The sequence below is a fragment of the Globicephala melas genome, chromosome 2 (genome assembly GCF_963455315.2).
Source record: "Globicephala melas chromosome 2, mGloMel1.2, whole genome shotgun sequence".
NCBI classification, from domain to species: Eukaryota; Metazoa; Chordata; class Mammalia; order Artiodactyla; family Delphinidae; genus Globicephala; species Globicephala melas.
Window position 1 is genome coordinate 36,891,705 of NC_083315.2, and position 17,951 is coordinate 36,909,655.

General features: G+C 54.6%; 1 protein-coding gene across 2 annotated transcripts; it reads left to right on the forward strand.

Annotated features, from left to right (window-relative positions):
• Positions 1-237: 237 nt before the first annotated feature.
• FES (FES proto-oncogene, tyrosine kinase) lies at positions 238-10,956 on the forward strand. Of its 2 annotated transcripts, none has more exons than XM_030878572.2 (19): positions 238-418; positions 801-1,022; positions 1,214-1,387; positions 2,791-2,887; positions 3,018-3,201; positions 5,154-5,291; positions 5,364-5,483; positions 5,619-5,741; positions 5,875-6,061; positions 6,185-6,268; positions 6,782-6,991; positions 7,324-7,446; positions 7,800-7,853; positions 8,664-8,782; positions 9,208-9,302; positions 9,416-9,539; positions 9,778-9,935; positions 10,051-10,173; positions 10,603-10,956. In XM_030878572.2, the coding sequence occupies exons 2-19, from the start codon at positions 810-812 to the stop codon at positions 10,743-10,745; spliced, it is 2,469 nt and encodes an 822-aa protein (XP_030734432.1). In that variant the 5' UTR covers positions 238-418; positions 801-809; the 3' UTR covers positions 10,746-10,956. The 2 variants fall into 2 exon arrangements, with proteins under 2 accessions (XP_030734432.1, XP_069900951.1); XM_070044850.1 differs by having other exon boundaries at positions 5,154-5,285.
• Positions 10,957-17,951: the final 6,995 nt, after the last annotated feature.

Consider the following 17,951-nt stretch of genomic DNA (forward strand, 5'->3'; position numbering starts at 1 on the left):
GGCGCTGTCCGGGCCCTGGGGAGTGCCGGGCGCAGGCTGCTCTCTTCTGGGCCATTCTTTCCCAGCCCCCTCCTCCCTTCCGTTTCCGTGGCGGTGTGGCCGGCTGAGGCAGCGGCCTGCACTGGGCAGGGGGGCGGGCAGGCGTCGGGGGCTCCCGCCCGCCCCTTCCCCTCAGCCGGCCCGCCCCGGGGCCGGGGCCAACTGAAACCGCAGGAGGAGGAAACGCGGAATCAGGAACTGGCCCCGGGTGGTGCGGGCCTGAGTCTGAGTCGGTCCTCGGCGGCCCCAGGATCAGCTGCCCACGCGGGTAACTCCTGCCCCGAGGCCCAGGAGGCAGCGGCGGCGGGCACGGGGAGCGGGGTCAGCAGGCAGCGGGCAGGGGCCCGGCAGGCGATCAGAGAGCGGGACACGGGACCAGGTAGGGCAGGGGCCACGGAAGGGCAGGGTCCGGGGCGGCGGCTGCCTGGGGCGCCGGCAGGGGCAGTCTTGTGTGCACCTTGCCCCTGCAGCGGGTGCTGGGTGGAAGGGCCCAGGGAGGGAGGCTCCGGGAGGTTTCTGTTCCAGGGCTGGGAAGGAGACCCCTGGCACCAGGCCTCGACCTGGGACACAGGAAGCAATGAGGGCTTTCCCAGGCCAGGCCGTGTTCTGTACCCATGGCTGCATTTCAGCGGGACAGCCCCCCACCTCCTGCCTGTCTGCGGCTCCTCCTGGCCCGGCAGCCCCTAGCTTCCCTGTCCTGCCCGCCCGTCTCCAGCTTCTGCCTTGCCCCCAGTGGTGGCCTCTCCTCTCTTGGTCCCCAGGACCACACTATGGGCTTCTCTTCGGAGCTGTGCAGTCCCCAGGGCCACGGGGCAGTGCAGCAGATGCAGGAGGCCGAGCTTCGGCTGCTGGAGGGCATGAGGAAGTGGATGGCCCAGCGGGTCAAGAGTGACAGAGAATATGCTGGGCTGCTGCACCACATGTCACTGCAGGACAGCGGGGGCCAGAGCCGGGGCATCAGCCCCCAGAGCCCCATCAGTCAGGTGGGATTCTACAGGGCCCTAGGCCTCCTCACCACCCTTCCCGCCCTCGACCAACGAAGTCCTGGGGGTGCCGGGTAGGTCTGCCTGCCCCTTTCTTTCCCGGAGCCCACTGGGGAGGGTTGGTGATTGGGCAGGCCCAGGCGTGGGAGCCACTGTCCCCCACTCCCTGCCTTGCCCGCCCCGTGCTGTAGACCTGGGCAGAGATCACCAGCCAGACGGAGGGCCTGAGCCGGTTGCTGAGGCAGCACGCAGAAGATCTGAACTCGGGGCCGCTGAGCAAGCTGAGCCTGTTGATCCGGGAGCGGCAGCAGCTGCGCAAGACTTACAACGAGCAGTGGCAGCAGCTCCAGCAGGAGCTCACCAAGGTAGGTGGGTGGGTGGCACCCGGGCTTCACCTGGTCATTTCTGCCTACATTTTGAGCTGAAAAGGGCTGGTTTTGCAAGGAACCCCTGGACTCACTGAAGAAGTGTAAGTATCTGACCACAGGCCCACCCCGCAGCGCCTGCTCCAGCCCAGCTTCCTCCCCTCCCTCCCTTCCCCGCCATAGCTTGGGCCGGGCTGCAGCAGGGCCTCTCCACGCCTTTTCTGTCACCCTACTGTGTACCTGAGCAGAGTGCTGGGAATACAAGGATGAGTGATTCAGCCCTTGCTTGGGAGGAGCGCAGGACCTGTGACCCACCTCCTGCACTGCACCAGCTGGCCCTCGGGTCCGAGAGACAGTGAGAGAGGAATGAGGGCTACTCTGCCCGCCCTTGGCCCAGGCTGGCTCCTTCCAGGGACCCAGAGACTCCACAAGGCAGCAGTGTGGCCCCCTGACTCGGAGGTTAAGGACTGTGGCTGTGAAGTGGGTCTTCCTTCATTTGAATCCTGCCCAGCTCCTCTGACTAGAGGCTGTTTGATTGGAGCTATTTACGCGGATGCTTTAGCCTTCTTATTAAATGTGCTGGGCAGCAGCCTGCACCACAGCCCTCCCACCAGCGCAAACCCAGCCTTGCTGCAGGCCCACAGCGGCCCCTGGTGGCCAGCCTTCACGCACTCCTCTCTTCCCAGACGATCGATCATATAATTCAGGGGTCAGCCTGCTTTTGCAGGCAGTTTTGCTGGAACACAGACTTGCCCATATGTTTTCATACTATCTGTGGCTACTAAAGAGCTACAGTGGCAGAGCCCAGCAAGTTCAACAGAGACTGCATGGCCTACAAGCCTAAAATGTTTACCACCTGGACCTTAAGAAAAGGGCTGATCTAGTCTGTGCATTTAGCTCTGTTACAGATGGGGAAGCTGAGGTTCTGAGGAGAGGAGTGGAGTTTGCCCTAAGTACTCCAGTGCAGAAGCAGGCAACTGGGATGAGAACTCCGGTCTTGACCACCAGGAACATAATTGTGGGACCCAGTGCAAAATGAAAACGCGGGGCCCCTTGTCAAAAAATTATTAAGAATTTCAAGATGGCATCAACAGAGTGTTAAACCAAGCACACACGCCTGCCGCTGGACCTTAGTTGCCACCAGATACCACTCTAGACCAAGGAAGGACAGTTGTCGCCTGCCCAGTCCGGCTCTCTGCTACCCCCCGGGGGCCTGCCCTTGGCCCGACTCCTCTAACCTTAACCTCAGCAGCAATGGCTAAGTCCCAGAGGTCTCCAGGCCCTTCCTGAAGGATGAACTTGGATGTGCTGCCCGCCTGGACTGCAGAACCTGTCCAGGGCTTCACCTCGGACAGGAATCCTCTGGGGACCTGCTGTCCCACACTAGTCTCTCCTCTCTCCAGACCCACAGCCAGGACATTGAGAAGCTGAAGAGCCAGTACCGAGCCCTGGCACGGGACAGTGCCCAGGCCCGACGCAAGTACCAGGAGGCCAGCAAAGGTCCGGGGCTTCCCTCGCTGCCAGGATGGGAATCCCAAGCCAGCCCAGAACTGTCCACAGGTACCCGGGGAGGGGGTTGCTACCCAGGCCTCTGTGCTGTCACCCACGCCTCTTTCCCCCAACCTGGCAGACAAAGACCGTGACAAAGCCAAGGACAAGTACGTGCGCAGCTTGTGGAAGCTCTTCGCTCACCACAACCGCTATGTGCTGGGCGTGCGGGCCGCACAGCTACACCACCAGCACCACCACCGGCTCATGCTGCCTGGCCTGCTCCAGTCCCTGCAGGACCTGCACCAGGAGATGGCGTGCATCTTGTAAGCCCACCCCACCCCCCGACCCCCATCACAGCCCTGAAGCCCAGAGACAGGGTCCAGAAAACGCAGTCCTGTAAAAGTGACAGGCGTGTAGTCACGTGAGAACACGCCCTGGGCCAGTCAGTTTACATCCAAATTACATTATTCTGGGCCCCTTATTTCAGGGTTTTATTATGTTTATTGAGCACCATTCTAGGCTCTGCTGTGTGATACAGCAGAGAATGTAGACAAAAATATCTGTCCTCTAGGGTCATTTGTTTGTGGAGAAAGAAAAGGAAATCAATAAGTAAAATAGAAAGCATGTTAGAGATGATAGGTGCTATGGAGAAAAATAAAACAAGAAAAGAGGATAGGGAGGCAGGGGGACAGGGAAGGATGTTACTGTTTTATTTACTTATTTATAAGGAATATGTTCTTTTTTTGCCATTTTTATTTATTTATTTGTTTGGTTGTGCCAGGTCTTAGTTGCGGTAGGCGGGTTCCTTAGTTGTGGTAGGCAGGCTCCTTAGTTGCGGCTCGCCAGTTCCTTAGTTGTGGCACACAAACTCTTAGTTGCAGCATGCATGCGAGATCTAGTTCCCTGACCAGGGATCTCACCCAAGGCCCCTACATTGGGAGCACGGAGTCTTAACCACTGTGCCACCAGGGAAGTCCCAGGTTTGCTGTTTTAAATGGAGTGGTCTGGGAAAGCCTCAGAAGTGCAGAAATGAGCCAGGGGGATTTTGAAGAAGAGCCATTCCAGAAAGAGGAATCTCAGGCGCACAGGCTGCAAGGTGGGAGAGCGCCTGAAATCAAGGAATAGCAAGGAAGCCAGTGTAGCCTTTGCAGAGTGAGGGAAGGGCAGAGTCAGACACGGGGCTGGAGGAGTCCAGGGATGATAGAGGGTCCCTCAGGCCGTTGTGAGGACTTTGGCTCTGGGTGGACCAGAAGAGCGGCATGATCTGAGCCATCTGAATGAGGTCAGTTCGACTGCTGTGTTGAGAACAGACTTCAGGGGGCAAGACAGGACCAGAGAGACCAGGCAGGAGGCTACTGCAGTGATCCAGACCACAGACCATGCCACTGGACCTGGGCAGTAGCAATGGAGGGGAGAAGTGGTCAGGTCTTGGACGTACTTTGAAGGTGGAGCCGGTGGGAATTCCTCATGGACTGGAAGTGGGGTGTGGATAGAGCAGATAAGGATGACTACAGGGATTTGGCCTGGAGCCCCTGGGTGGTGGAGGCTACATGGAGAATGAGGTGGGAGAAGCAGGTTCAGGAGATAAGAATAGGAGTTCATTTTTCTTTTTAAAAATATTTATTTATTTACTTTTGGCTGTGTTGGGTCTTAAGTTGCGGCACGCGGGATCTTTCGTCGTGGTGTGCAGGCGTCTCTCTAGTTGTAGCGTGCGGGCTCCAGAGCGCGTGGGCTCTACAGTTGTGGCACATGGGATCTTAGTTCCCCAACCAGGGATCGAACCCGTGTCCCCTGAATTGGAAGGTGGATTCTTAACCACTGCGCCACCAGGGAAGTCCCAGCAGTTCATTTTTCAACTGGTGGAGTTTGGGTGTCTGAGAGATGTCCAACAGGACATTTAGAGTAGGTGGATAGTTACATGAGACTGGAGCTCGGGGAGGTATAAATGCGGGGTCAGCAGCACATCGATGGCTTACGTGTGTATCAGAGCCCTGGAGCCCCAGCTGTGGGGCTATGCCCAGGGCAGGCACATTTGTAGCTCACATGTACCGAGCACTTGCTCAAACCACACACTCTGCACATAGGCCCTCATTGGGGCCTTATTACAAACTCCCGGGAGACACTAAGTAACTTGCCTGTGGTCATTTGACTGGTAAATGATGGGTGGTGGGGATCAACCCCAGGGTGGGTTCAAATCCAGTGCCACGGGCCCCAAGCTTCCTAGCCTTGTCCAGCCTGAGGCCCCCCCCTGACCCGGGGTTCCATCTGGGGGCAGGAAGGAGATCCTGCAGGAATACCTGGAGATTAGCAGCCTGGTGCAGGACGAGGTGGTGGCCATTCACCAGGAGATGGCTGCAGCGGTTGCCCACATCCAGCCCGAGGCCGAGTACCAAGGCTTCCTGCACCAGTATGGGTAAGCCCCTCCTTGCAGCAGCCAGGTGCCAGGGCTGCTGGCCTGTGCACTGATGGGCACTGTCCCCCGCAGGTCCACACCTGACGTCCCACCCTGTGTCACCTTTGATGAGTCGCTGCTTGAGGAGGCTGAACTGCTGGAGCCCGGGGAGCTGCAGCTGAACGAGCTGACTGTGGAAAGCGTGCAGCACACGTGTGTGGTGGCTCGGCTCGGGGTCGGGGGTGGACGCCGTCCACACAGAGCTGTGGCCAGCCCGCGGGCTTGCTTGGCCCCGCAGGGATGCATCTGAGGGGACTGGCTCTAACACTGCCCTTCCTCTGGGCACAGGCTGACCTCAGTGACAGAAGAACTGGCCGTGGCCACTGAGACAGTGCTCAGCCGGCAGGAGGTGGTCACTCAGCTGCAGCACGAGCTCTGGACTGAGGAGCAGACCACCCACCCCCGGGAGCGGTGAGTGGGGCCCGCCTACAGCAGCCTCCTGGCCCTCCCTTTCCTCCGTCCGGCCAGCCTGACGCACTGCTGGCCGCCAGCTGCAGGCTGAGCCCCTCTCTCCCCCCACCCAACCACCCGCCCCTGCCCTCAGGGTGCAGCTGCTGGGCAAGAAGCAGGTGCTGCAGGAGGCACTGCAGGGGCTGCAGGTAGCGCTGTGCAGCCAGGCCAAGCTGCAGGCCCAGCAGGAGCTGCTGCAGGCCAAGCTGGAGCAGCTGGGCCCCGGTGAGCCCCTGCCCGTGCTGCTGCTGCAGGACGACCGCCACTCCACCTCGTCCTCGGTGAGCCGCCCCTCCCGCAGCCTGCACCGCCAGCCCTGCCCGCCCACCGGGGGCCGCGCTCCTCATTTTCACCCTCCCCCTCCCCAAGCCTGGCCACCCGCTGACGTCTGTCCCTGGCCTCAGGAGCAGGAGCGAGAAGGGGGAAGGACACCCACCCTGGAGATCCTTAAGAGCCACATCTCAGGAATCTTCCGCCCCAAGTTCTCGGTGAGTGGAGCCCAGCCTGGACCCGCACCTCTGCCCTTCTCTAAGGGGTGGGCCAGGCCAGCGGTCTCAGGGGCGTCCCCCTAAGCCCCTCCTACCACGGTGCTTTGGGTTTAGTCTCAGGGTTGCCCTAGAGGAGGCTCTTCCCAGGCCACTTTTACTGGGGAGCCCATCTCTTCCCTGGGATTCCGTGCCACCCCCGTACCCTCTTCCTTTCCACCACCCACGTGTGTGGAAGGGAGCTGCAGCCTCGTCACCCCACGGCTCTCTGCTCCAGGAGTGGTTGGGGGCTGTGGCCTGGAGGAAAAGGCAAAAGCTTTGCTTGGGATCACCCAGCCTGGGTGAGTTTATTGCTGGCTCCAAGGGTTGCAGATGGCTCTTTGTGGCACTCGCGGGCTTTGTGAGGACAAGGAGTGTATGAGAGAGAGCCGGACACCCCCCAACTGGCCGGCCTAGTGGCCTCCGCTGACGGGCTGGCTGAGTGACCCCTCCTTGCTCCTCCCCGTCCCTGTCTAGCTCCCCCCACCGCTGCAGCTCGTTCCAGAGGTGCAGAAGCCCCTGCATGAGCAGCTGTGGTACCATGGAGCCATCCCGCGGGCAGAGGTGGCTGAGCTGCTGACACATTCTGGGGACTTCGTGGTCCGGGAGAGCCAGGGCAAGCAGGAGTACGTGCTGTCTGTGCTGTGGGACGGCCAGCCTCGACACTTCATCATCCAGTGTGCTGATGTGAGTGGGGCCTGAACCCCAGCCTTTCCCTTCCCTTCCCCTCCCTCCCCTCCTTTCCCCTTCACCAGGGAGCGTAGAAAGGAGCTGCTATGTCTTAGATGGCTCCCTGGCAGAGCTGAAAGGGGCCCCAGAGACCACCCAGTCCCTGCAACCAAACAGAGGTGTGCGTCCTCCCATAGGACGGGGGAGCAGACTTGTCGTGCAGCATCAGGTCTCTGCCTCTCATCCCAGGCAGGCCCTTTCTCCCTGCCGTTCTTTCTTCCTCTCCTCTCCCAGGGCTCAGGCCCCCTCAGCAATGGAGGCTGTTGACCCCAGTTCCCCCTACCCTGCAGAACCTCTACCGACTGGAAGGAGATGGCTTTCCCAGCATCCCCTTGCTCGTAGACCACCTGTTGCGCTCCCAGCAGCCCCTCACCAAGAAGAGCGGTATCATCCTGAACAGGGCTGTGCCCAAGGTGAGTCTGTGGCAGGATTGGGGCCCACACAGAATCAGAGCAGGAAGGGCTTTCTGGGTCCTATACACTCCCCAGGGGGCCGGCCTCCCTCTAGGTTTGGAATGTCAAGGTCAATCCCATTCCCTGGGCCACACACCCCTGGCTGGTGCTCACCCATTTAGTGCCCCTGCCTGGTCCCTGAGTCATCTAAGTGTGGTCTTGTGTCCCACCCCCATTTTGCAGACCAACAAACCAAGGTGCCAAGAAATGAAAGACACAGCGTTGGGAGGGGGTATTCAGTCCTTGATAGCGCTCAGCACTCCCTCCCTTCACTGACTTCTGACCCCCCCACCCCCCACTCCTCCCTTCCCCAGGACAAGTGGGCACTAAGCCACGAGGACCTGGTGTTGGGTGAGCAGATTGGGCAGGTGAGTTGAGTGTGCTCTGCCAGGCTCCTGGCCGCCTGCTTTCCCCCTCCCCCAGTGTCACTTCCTTCCATCCCAAAGGCCGAGTCACACCAGGGCCCCACCCGCAGAGGGCTCTCAGCCTCCCCGCCTCAGTCTGAGTTCCAACTTGGACCCCTGACTCCCTGCCCAGCCACCGCCGTACGCTGTCCTGCAGGAAACCGGGGGGGAAAAGCACCTGCCCTGGAAGCTCCCCAGAGATGGCTCTGCCACCAGCACCCACCCCATGCCACTCACACGCACACACTTCCCGCCCCATCCCTGCCTCCTCAGGGAAGAGAGACACGCTCTGTTCACATGAGCTATAAGATACCTGCTTAGGGGGCTTCCCTGTGGTTCCGGTGATTAAGACTGCGTTTCCAATGCGACGGTGAGGTGGGGCGCAGGTTCGATCCCTGGTCAGGGAACTAGGATCCCACATGCTGCGTGGTGTGGCCTAAAAATAAAAATTTAAAAAAAGAAAGAAAGAAAAATAAAATAAAATACCTACTCAGGAAAGAAGTCACTTTCTTAAAAACCATAATGCTTTACCAACCCAAGCAAAAGTGATTGTTGGACTTCCGTGTCACTTCTCAGTGAACATGGTAAGTCAGAGGTGACTCTCCCTGCCTGTCCCATGTGTACGCTTCATCCCCCGACCAGAGAGCCGGGATGAGCAGGTCTGAGCACGGGGGCACTGAGGCAAGGGCCGGTGGGGACAAGGTGGGCTGTGCCCCGAGTGCAGGAGAGGACCACGGTCCAGGGAAGACAGATAGGAGCTCCAGACCGTTTCAGGGGAACTTTGGCGAAGTATTCAGCGGACGCCTGAGAGCAGACAACACCCTGGTGGCCGTGAAATCTTGCCGTGAGACGCTCCCACCCGACCTCAAGGCCAAGTTTCTGCAGGAAGCGAGGTGGGTGATGAAATACCCACCCCCGGAGGTTCCACATAGGAAGGGCTCCTCTGCACACGGCAGGGTGCTTGACTTCACCTCCACATAGGAAGGGCTCCTCTGCACACGGCAGGGTGCTTGACTTCACCTCCACATAGGAAGGGCTCCTCTGCACACGGCAGGGTGCTTGACTTCACCTCCACATAGGAAGGGCTCCTCTGCACACGGCAGGGTGCTTGACTTCGTTTCATCCTCACAGCCCCGCCCCCGCGTAGTGTGGAGGGGTCGAGGCTCTGGGACCCACCCAAAGTCACACTTCCAGGTCTGCTGCCCTGCTCTCACCCTGCCTCAGGCTCCCTGGGCTCCCGGGGCCAACGAGGTGAATGTGTAAGGCCCCCTACCCGGTGGAGGTGGGAGCCTGAGCAGCCCTGCACCCCCGCCCCCAGGATTCTGAAGCAGTACAGCCACCCCAACATCGTGCGTCTCATCGGCGTCTGCACCCAGAAGCAGCCCATCTACATCGTCATGGAGCTTGTGCAGGGTGAGCAGAGCGAGCTGACCTTCAGGGCTGGGGTATGCCGCTGGGCTAGGTCTCCCCGCCGCCTCCGACCCCCAGAAGGCTCATCGAGCTCTGTCCCCACCGCCCACTCCCAGGGGGCGACTTCCTGACTTTCCTCCGGACAGAGGGAGCCCGCCTGAGGGTGAAGACTCTGCTGCAGATGGTAGGGGACGCGGCTGCGGGCATGGAGTATCTGGAGAGCAAGTGCTGCATCCACCGGTGAGGGGGTGGGCGCGGCAGGCAGTCCCGGCACCCGCCCCCGCACCAGATGCAGGCGCTGCTGCCCCTCACCAGCAGGCACCAGCTCCAGGGGTGGAGTCTGCCTCTCTGACGGACCAGGCATCCCAGGAGCAGGGGCGGCTTTGGCTCGTGGCTGTGTCTAGGGAGCCCGGGCCGGGCAGGTGGCAGGTGCTGCGTGGATATTGGCTAAATGAGCCCCTGTCCTGCTTTCGCCCAGGGACCTGGCCGCTCGGAACTGCCTAGTGACAGAGAAGAATGTCCTGAAGATCAGTGACTTTGGGATGTCCCGGGAGGAAGCCGACGGGATCTACGCAGCCTCGGGGGGTCTCAGACAAGTTCCCGTGAAGTGGACCGCACCGGAGGCCCTGAACTACGGTACCTGGGCCTGATCCGCTCTGGCTGCAGGGCCCGAGGCTGGGCATGGGTCCCACCACCTGCCCTTCTCTGGCCAATGGGTGTGGCCCACTCACGCCGCCTCACCTCCTCGTAGGCCGCTACTCCTCTGAGAGCGACGTGTGGAGCTTTGGCATCTTGCTCTGGGAGACTTTCAGCCTGGGGGCCTCCCCCTACCCCAACCTCAGCAATCAGCAGACTCGGGAGTTTGTGGAAAAGGGTAAGGGAACCCTGCGGCGTGACAGTGGCCTCAGAGCCAAGCCCTCTTCCCAGCGCTCCAGCTGGACTCCTCCAGGCCTCCTAACGCCCTGTCCTTCCCACTGAGGCAGAGTAAGAATAATCCTAGAGCTACCATCCGGTGAAACCCTGTTGTGTGCCAGGCCATCCGTTTATTTCATTTACTCTTCATAACATGTGAGGTCGGGATTAATAGGTCCCTTTTACAGAAGGAAACACTGAGGTTTGCAGGGATCACACAACTAGCCCATGGTGGCTTGAGATTAGAATCTCTGTGTTTTTGGTGAAGAGAAGGGGCTCCTTAAGAACAGTGTACCTTAAGCAGCTCCCATTGCTCATGGCATGTCCCAGGGGCTGCTAGGCCCCCTCAGACCCCCTCCTCATGCCTGGTGTGCTATGCCTGTCCTCACAGGGGGCCGCCTGCCTTGCCCCGAACTGTGCCCCGATGCTGTGTTCAGACTCATGGAGCAGTGCTGGGCCTCCGAGCCCGGGCAGCGACCCAGCTTCAGCACCATCTACCAGGAGCTGCAGAGCATCCGAAAGCGGCATCGGTGAGACTGGGGCCCCACTTCTCAAGCCAGTGGCCTCTGTAGGCAAGATTATACCTCCTCACCAGCTCCAGGTCACGCCGCTGGACAGCTCTTCATCATCCTGGACTCCAGCCAACGGTATCTATGCTGCCGGCAGGGATGCAGCTCCGTGTCTGCTGTGCATCCCTGTTCCTGCCAGGGATTCCTCTTCCAGGCAGAACTAATAAAAACCATTTGTGCCCATCAAGTGCTCTTGGCATGCGCGCTCCTCTGGAGGGCAGGTCTTAGAAGGAATAGAGGCCCTGTACCGTGGCCGTGGGGAAGGAGGAGGACGGACAGTGTTCACAGGGCAGAACTGACATGGTTTGGTAGCTGTTGGGTGTGCGACTTGGGGAAGAGGAAGAGAGATCAGGATGATATACAGGCTTCTTGACCAGATGGTGGTGTTATTTCTGAATTAGGATCCCAGGCAGAGGAGCAGAGAGCTGCAGGAAGTATGGTGAGTTTAGAGATGTTGCGTTTCAGGGGCCTGTGGGGATGTAAGTGTGACATATAAGTCTGGAGGCTCAGATGGAAGTAAAGGCTGGCAACTGAGGTTTGAAAGTCATTAGCTTATAAATGTCAGAGACACTATGTCTGTGTACCACAGTCACATGAGAAACAGGAAGAGGAGAGTGTCAGGGGAAGTTAGAGTTCCACTCCAAGGGGACTGGAGTAGCTGAAGAGAAAGAAAACTATTCCCATCTCTCAAGACAAGTTTACTGAGCAATGGGTAGCAGAGCTGGGAGCCCTTACCTCCTCCCTTAAACTCCCCTGAAACCTACAAAGTTATCTGAAACTTTTCTAGCAGCAACGGTGAAGGTCAAGAAGACAACGAGGGAATTCCCTGGTGGTCCAGTGGTTAAGACTCCGCGCTTCCACTGCAGGGAGTGCGGGTTCGATCCCTGGTCAGGGAGCTAAGGTCCTGTATGCCTCATGGTGCAGCCAAAAAAAAACGAAGAAGACAAAGAAGTATGAATAGACTGCGAAACAGAAACCTGGAAAGATTTATAGCAACGAAGAGCAAAGCAGTAAGAACTTGGAGATAAAATGGCCATGAAGTAGTTGATATCTATTTTCAAAGAGATAAAAGACAATACTTGTTTCAATAAGAGGAAATCAAGTTAGAGTGTGACTAAGTAAAAATACTAACAATTCAAATTGTGTCTCCATTAGAAGTGGTAAAAAGCGGAACTGAAGAACTTCTGCTTCTGGGTAGGATATGGTCCCTGCAAGTCCCCACGCCCATTGCAACAACTAGGAGGAAACATAAGATGTAAATAGTAATTTTTAAAGACAATGGCGAGAGGTGTTAAGAAAGAAAGACCACATGACTTAAAATTTCAAGGAGGAGAAAACTCCTTCAAGTTGAACTGATGGGCAATTGTTTTCTTCCCTGAGACATTTGCTGAGATGGGACATCTCTGATGATCAGAATTGTCCCAAACAGAAAGACTCTACTGGGGAAAAAAAGAAATGGAGTTTCTGGTGCTTACAGGGACAGTGCTATGGATTGGTACCTGGAGGAACCCAAAATGCAATGCCAGTTTTCCCCCATGGAACATTTGCTGAGTTCTGGAGCAGTATGGGCAACTAGGAAGGGGCTGGGCTGGAAAGGCAGGTGTTTAGAGGGAGGGGGCCTGAAACAAACAATTGGCCTCCCCCTTAAGATATTGGCCAGACTTTGTTTCTTTCTTTTTTAAAAAATATTTATTTATTTGTTTATTTTGGCTGCATTGGGTCTTAGTCGCAGCACGCGGGCTCTTCATCGTGGAGTGCAGGCTTCTTTCTAGTTGTGGCACGTAGGTCCTAGAGTGTTCAGGCTTGAACGCTGCCCCACGGCATGTGGGATCTTAGTTCCCCCGCCAGGGATCGAACCCGCGTCCCCTGCATTGGAAGGCAGATTCTTAACCACTGGACCACCAGGGAAGTCCTCACTGGCCAACCCTGTGTGGGTTGGGAGGCTAAAGAGCTAACCTCAAAATCTCTTTAAAGCAGCACTTGAAGGGCTGGAAGAGACAGAGACTGGCCAGGCTTTCCTAAATCTCAGAGGATGGGGCGATCCACGGGATGACGGAGTTTTATCAGAACTATAACTCTGCCCCAACTCAGCTCAATGCTTGATTACATCAAGGTAACTGGCTCCTCTGGGAACGCTCAAGGAGAAGTTGGGGAAGAGAATAACATCATATTTTACCTTTCTTTTATACCCAATATGCAACATACACTCAAATATTATAAAACATGCAAAAAGGGAGAAAAATGGGGCCAATACACAAGAGAAAAAATAAACTGTAGAAGCAGACCCACAAATGGTAACGATGCTTGGGACTTCCCTGGTGGTCCAGTGGGTAAGACTCCACGCTCCCAATGCAGGGGGTCTGGGTTCAACCCTAGTTAGGGAACTAGATCCCACATGCATGCCGCAACTAAAAGTTCGCATGCTGCAACTAAGAAGTCCACATGCTGCAACTAAAGATCGCACATGCCGCAACTAAGACCCGGCACAGCCAAAATAAGTAAAATAAATAAATAAATAAATACTTTAAAATAATAACTAAAATTAAATTAAAATAACTATGCTTAATATGTTAAATGGAGAAAAAGGTGGACAAAATAGGTGCAAATATAGAGAATTTCAACAGGGTTGGAATCTATTTTAAAAGAATCAAAGGAGCAGGTAGAACTGAAAAATGCCATCTCTGAAATTACAAACTCTAAAGGTTCATGGAGCTAAAGGATAAAGTCACAATCACAGAGACTAAACGCACAGTCTCAGGATTAGTTCCCTAACCAGAAGACGGAACTAGTGAACTTGAAGATAGATTGAGTCTAAACTAAAATAGAGAGAGAGAAAAAAAGAAATGGAAAGAACAGAGCCTAAGAAACATGTGTGACTCCAAAATATGAGTCATTGAAGTTCCAGGAGGAAAAAGGGATGTTTGGACCAGAATAAACTGGAGGTGTCCCAAATGCCTATATAGGAATAAGAAAGAACAAGCCATAAGTACATGTACCAACCCTGATGAATCTCAAAGACAGGTTGACAAAGAAACGCTATGTGAAAGAGTGCATACGTATGATTCCATTTCATGAAGTTCAAGAACAGGAAAAACTAAGCTATAGAAAAAATGAAAATAGTGGTTATGTCTGAGGGGTTCCAACAGGAAGCAGTATGAGCATGTAGGGGAACAGCTCCGCTGTGGCGTCCTTACAACCTTGCATGTCTCTACATTGGCCACGTAGGCAAGGCTTGAGTAGGGTGACTTGAATCTTGACAGAATACACCACTATTATTCCTGGAGTAAAGGGACATAGCAGCTTAGAGAGGAGACTCCCTATATCGTGGGAGACCATTTTTCATCCATCTTCCTAGTTTCAGTTGAGTGCGGGGCTTTCCATCGGGCCCCCTCCTGTCGTAGAGTAAGGCCAGGTGCCATACAACTGCTCGGCCGTAGTTTAGAGTTGGCTCCTTAGCCACAGGGTGACCTACCGCCATGCCTCCTGTCACCTGTCCCTCCAGTTCAGTGTCATCCTGCGGCACTAGGGAGGGATGTGAGAAGCTGACAATATGCTGGTCTTGCTTTTGCTGTCAGTGTGAGTAATGAGCTGTCTGGATCCTTGCGACTTGTTTCCTTACCAGCTGAGTCTGTGGAAGTGTGACAGGCCCACTCAGTGGCTGCGGTAGTAGATGCTTGTGGCCCTGTTAGCCACCATGCTGCACTTAGGGACTGCTTGACCACTTGACCGCTTTGGCACGTAATGTGGGGCTGATAAGGTCACAACCCTTTTTTGGGAGAAGAGACAGGGATCTTAATGTGGGCTGTCAAGTCAAGTATGGGCTAGAACTCTGGTGGACTTAGTGTCCACTAAGTGTCCACTTACTGCTGAGTTGTTCGGTGACATCAGAGACAAGTGGTCTATGACGATTGTTCCTGGTCCCCAATGAGCTCCATTGGTGTTTAGCGTTGGAAATCAAAGAGGGTCTTACAGAGTTAAAGAAAGCATATGCTGGTTATTGCTCACCCTCCTACTGTGACTACAGATAGAACACTATCTGGTGAGTAAGGGCAGTCTGCCACTCAGAAATGGGCTGAGATCCACTCTTACAATGAGTAAGGAAGGAGGGAAATTAGAGACAGACTTGGGCAAAAGTCCAATGAAACCATAGAAGCATGGCTTATCCGACTAGCAAAGGCAAGTGCTATGCAAATTCTGATGTAAGATGACAAGGAGTGGAAGTCATTTGGGTGTTAACAACTGACCCCATGCTCCAAGCCACTTTGGCCACAACCCTTCTGGTCAGTGAAGTGGATACGGAGGAGGAAAATATACAGACAAATCAGGGCTTGTTGCAGTGGGTCTTTACAGCTATAATGAAACCATGACCTGTCCAAGATAAATTCCTGTCCTCTGATAAGCACCCTTGGACAATAATGGGAGAGTCTATCACTTCCTTTTAGTCCCCTGTGACCTCAGTCTGGATTCATATGGAGATCATGCATGCCCAGATGATGAAACAGTCACCCAAAGTCAGACTGAACATTTGCTCGACACCAGCAGCCTATGGCTGAAACCAAATCTTCTCTTGCTCTTCGGGGATGTCTCTGGGAAACTCTTCAGCTACTGTGCAATCATTTCCCCAGAATGGAAACCTTGGCAAAGGTCAAGGTAATACACTACAGGCCAAGGTAGGGGAAGACACCAGCCATAAGGCCGTGTGGGCTTGGCTACTATGCCAGGGGTCCCGAAAGAGGAAAGTGATAGTCTTTCCATGAAGAAAAATTGTCTCTTGTTATTGGGCTCTGGGAAGGCCATGGGGCTTAAGAGATTTGGGCTTTAACTGGGTTATTTTTGGCATTTCCTGGGGGCCAAAAAGAGGAGCACCAAGAGAGCCCCAAACTCCTGTAGAAGCATGGGGTTTGTTCTGTTTACTCTTTGACCCAACACTTTCAGCGCTACCCCTGAACCCCTTCAGAGACAAATAGGACAAACTAGGTTAGAGGCCAAGGTCCCTCCATCCCCAGGGGAGACCAGAGGCCCTATGCAGTGTGCTGGGAACTAACAGCAACCATGGTTGCCAAACCTCAGCCCTCCTGAACATGGTGGCACAGGCCACTGGGATACTGGGCTGTGCCCAGAGGCATGGCTGAAAACTCACTCTTACTAGATTTGGAAATAGCTCTCAAATTGGACAACAGACTGAGGTAGTTTTGGGGTGGGACCTTTTAATTTTTTTTTTTTTTTTTTTGGCCACACCGTGTGGCATGTGGGATCTTAGTTCCCCGACCAGGGATTGAACCCATGCCCCATGCAGGGGAAGTGCAGAGTTCTAACCACTGCACTGCCAGGGAAGTCCCCAGGTGAGACTTTTTAAGCTAATACACACCCAAGTGGTTGTAAATAACATTGTTGAATGTATTGTGGGACTAGATGTTTGAAGTATGTTTAAGACTTCTTTTGATTGTAAGGGATGTTCCCAATGGAGAAATGTCATGATTAGGATGGTGGTAATTAGGACAGGGACAACTGGTCACCTCTCCTGACCTAGCCAAGTGGTTATCAAGAAGCAGAGGGCTATGGATGGGGAAGTGGGGGGGGGGGTGCCACAGTCTTGATCAAGGAACTAGTGGATTTAGGGGTGCTCAAGGAAATGAGATCTTTTTTTTTTAATAAAGGAGATGTAATATTTAAATTAATTAATTAATTTATTTTTGGCTGCCTTGGGTCTTCGTTGCTGCACGTGGGCTTTCTCTAGCTGCGGCGAGCAGGGCTATTCTTCGTTCTGGTGCACAGGCTTCTCATTGCGGTGGCTTCTCTTGTTGCAGAGCACGGGCTCTAGGCACGCGGGCTTCAGTTGTTGTGGCACTCGGGCTCAGTAGTTGTGACTCGCGGGCTCTAGAGCGCAGGCTCAGTAGTTGTGGCGCATGGGCTTAGTTGCTCTGCAGCATGTGGGATCCTCCCAGAGCAGGGCTCAAACCCGTGTTCCCTGCATTGGCAGGTGGATTCTTATCCACTGCGCCACCAGGGAAGCCCCACAAGGCCACTTCTCATCCGTCTTCCTAGTTTCAGTTAAGTGTAGTCCTTTCCACCTTGCCCCACCCTCCTCCCCCCACTTAGAGTGTAGCTGCAGGTCATAAAATTGTCTGACTGCAGTTGAGTTGGCTTCTCAGCCACAGACAGACCTACCATCGTGCTGCCTGTCATCTGGTCCCTCTGGTTCAGTGCTGTCCTGTGACGAGGGAAATCCGACACCATGCTGGTCTTGCATTTGCTGTCTGTGTGAGTAATAGCCGTCTGGATCCACTGGGGCTTGTCATCCTCTTACTGGCTGGGTCTCATGGAAATGTGGTAGGCACACCTGGCAGCTGCACAGTGATTTGTGCGAAAGGACTTGTGGCCTTGTTAGCTACCAGGCTGCACTTAGGGAATGCTTGACCTCTTGACAGAGGGGAACTTTTTGGAGTGATGAGAAAGTGATATTTTGATCTGAGTGGTGATTATACTTCTATATCCATTTATATACATGAGCAGCACACTTAAGACTTGTGCCATATACTGTAAGTTGTATCTCAGTTAAAAAAAAAAAAAGAAAAGAACCACCAGAGAATCAATAAGAGCTCTTGAAAATAAGATTATGATTGCCAAAATGGAAAATTCAGTAGACAGGTCGGAAGATAAATTTCCCAGAACACAGGACAAAACACAGAGACACAGAGGATGACGAACCCAGCCTAGGTCTACCACCTTAGTAACAGGCATGCTAGTTGGCAAATAAACCTAGAAAAATGTTTCTGATGGTGATAAAAGAAATGGGAGTTAAAACAATGAGATGGGTTTGTAAATCTGGTTAATCAACCAAAAAGTTGCTTAAGCAATTTTCAACAGTTTGTAATTGGCGGTGGAAACTGGCACAACCCTTTTGGGGAGCAACAGAATGCCAAGTATCATCAGTCATATCAGTCCTTAGCTTTGGCCCAGGTAACCTCACCGCTGAAAGTTTGTTCTAAGGTAATAGTTTAAAAAGAAGACATGTGGAATTCATGGAGATGTTCACTGGCGTGGTTTATTATGCTGCAAAATTATAAACAACCTAAATGTCCAGTAAAAGAACAAGCAAGAAAATTATAGGCCTTACAGGAGGCAAGCACGGAAAGGGGCCGTGATTAACGCACGGTACCAACAGGAGGCA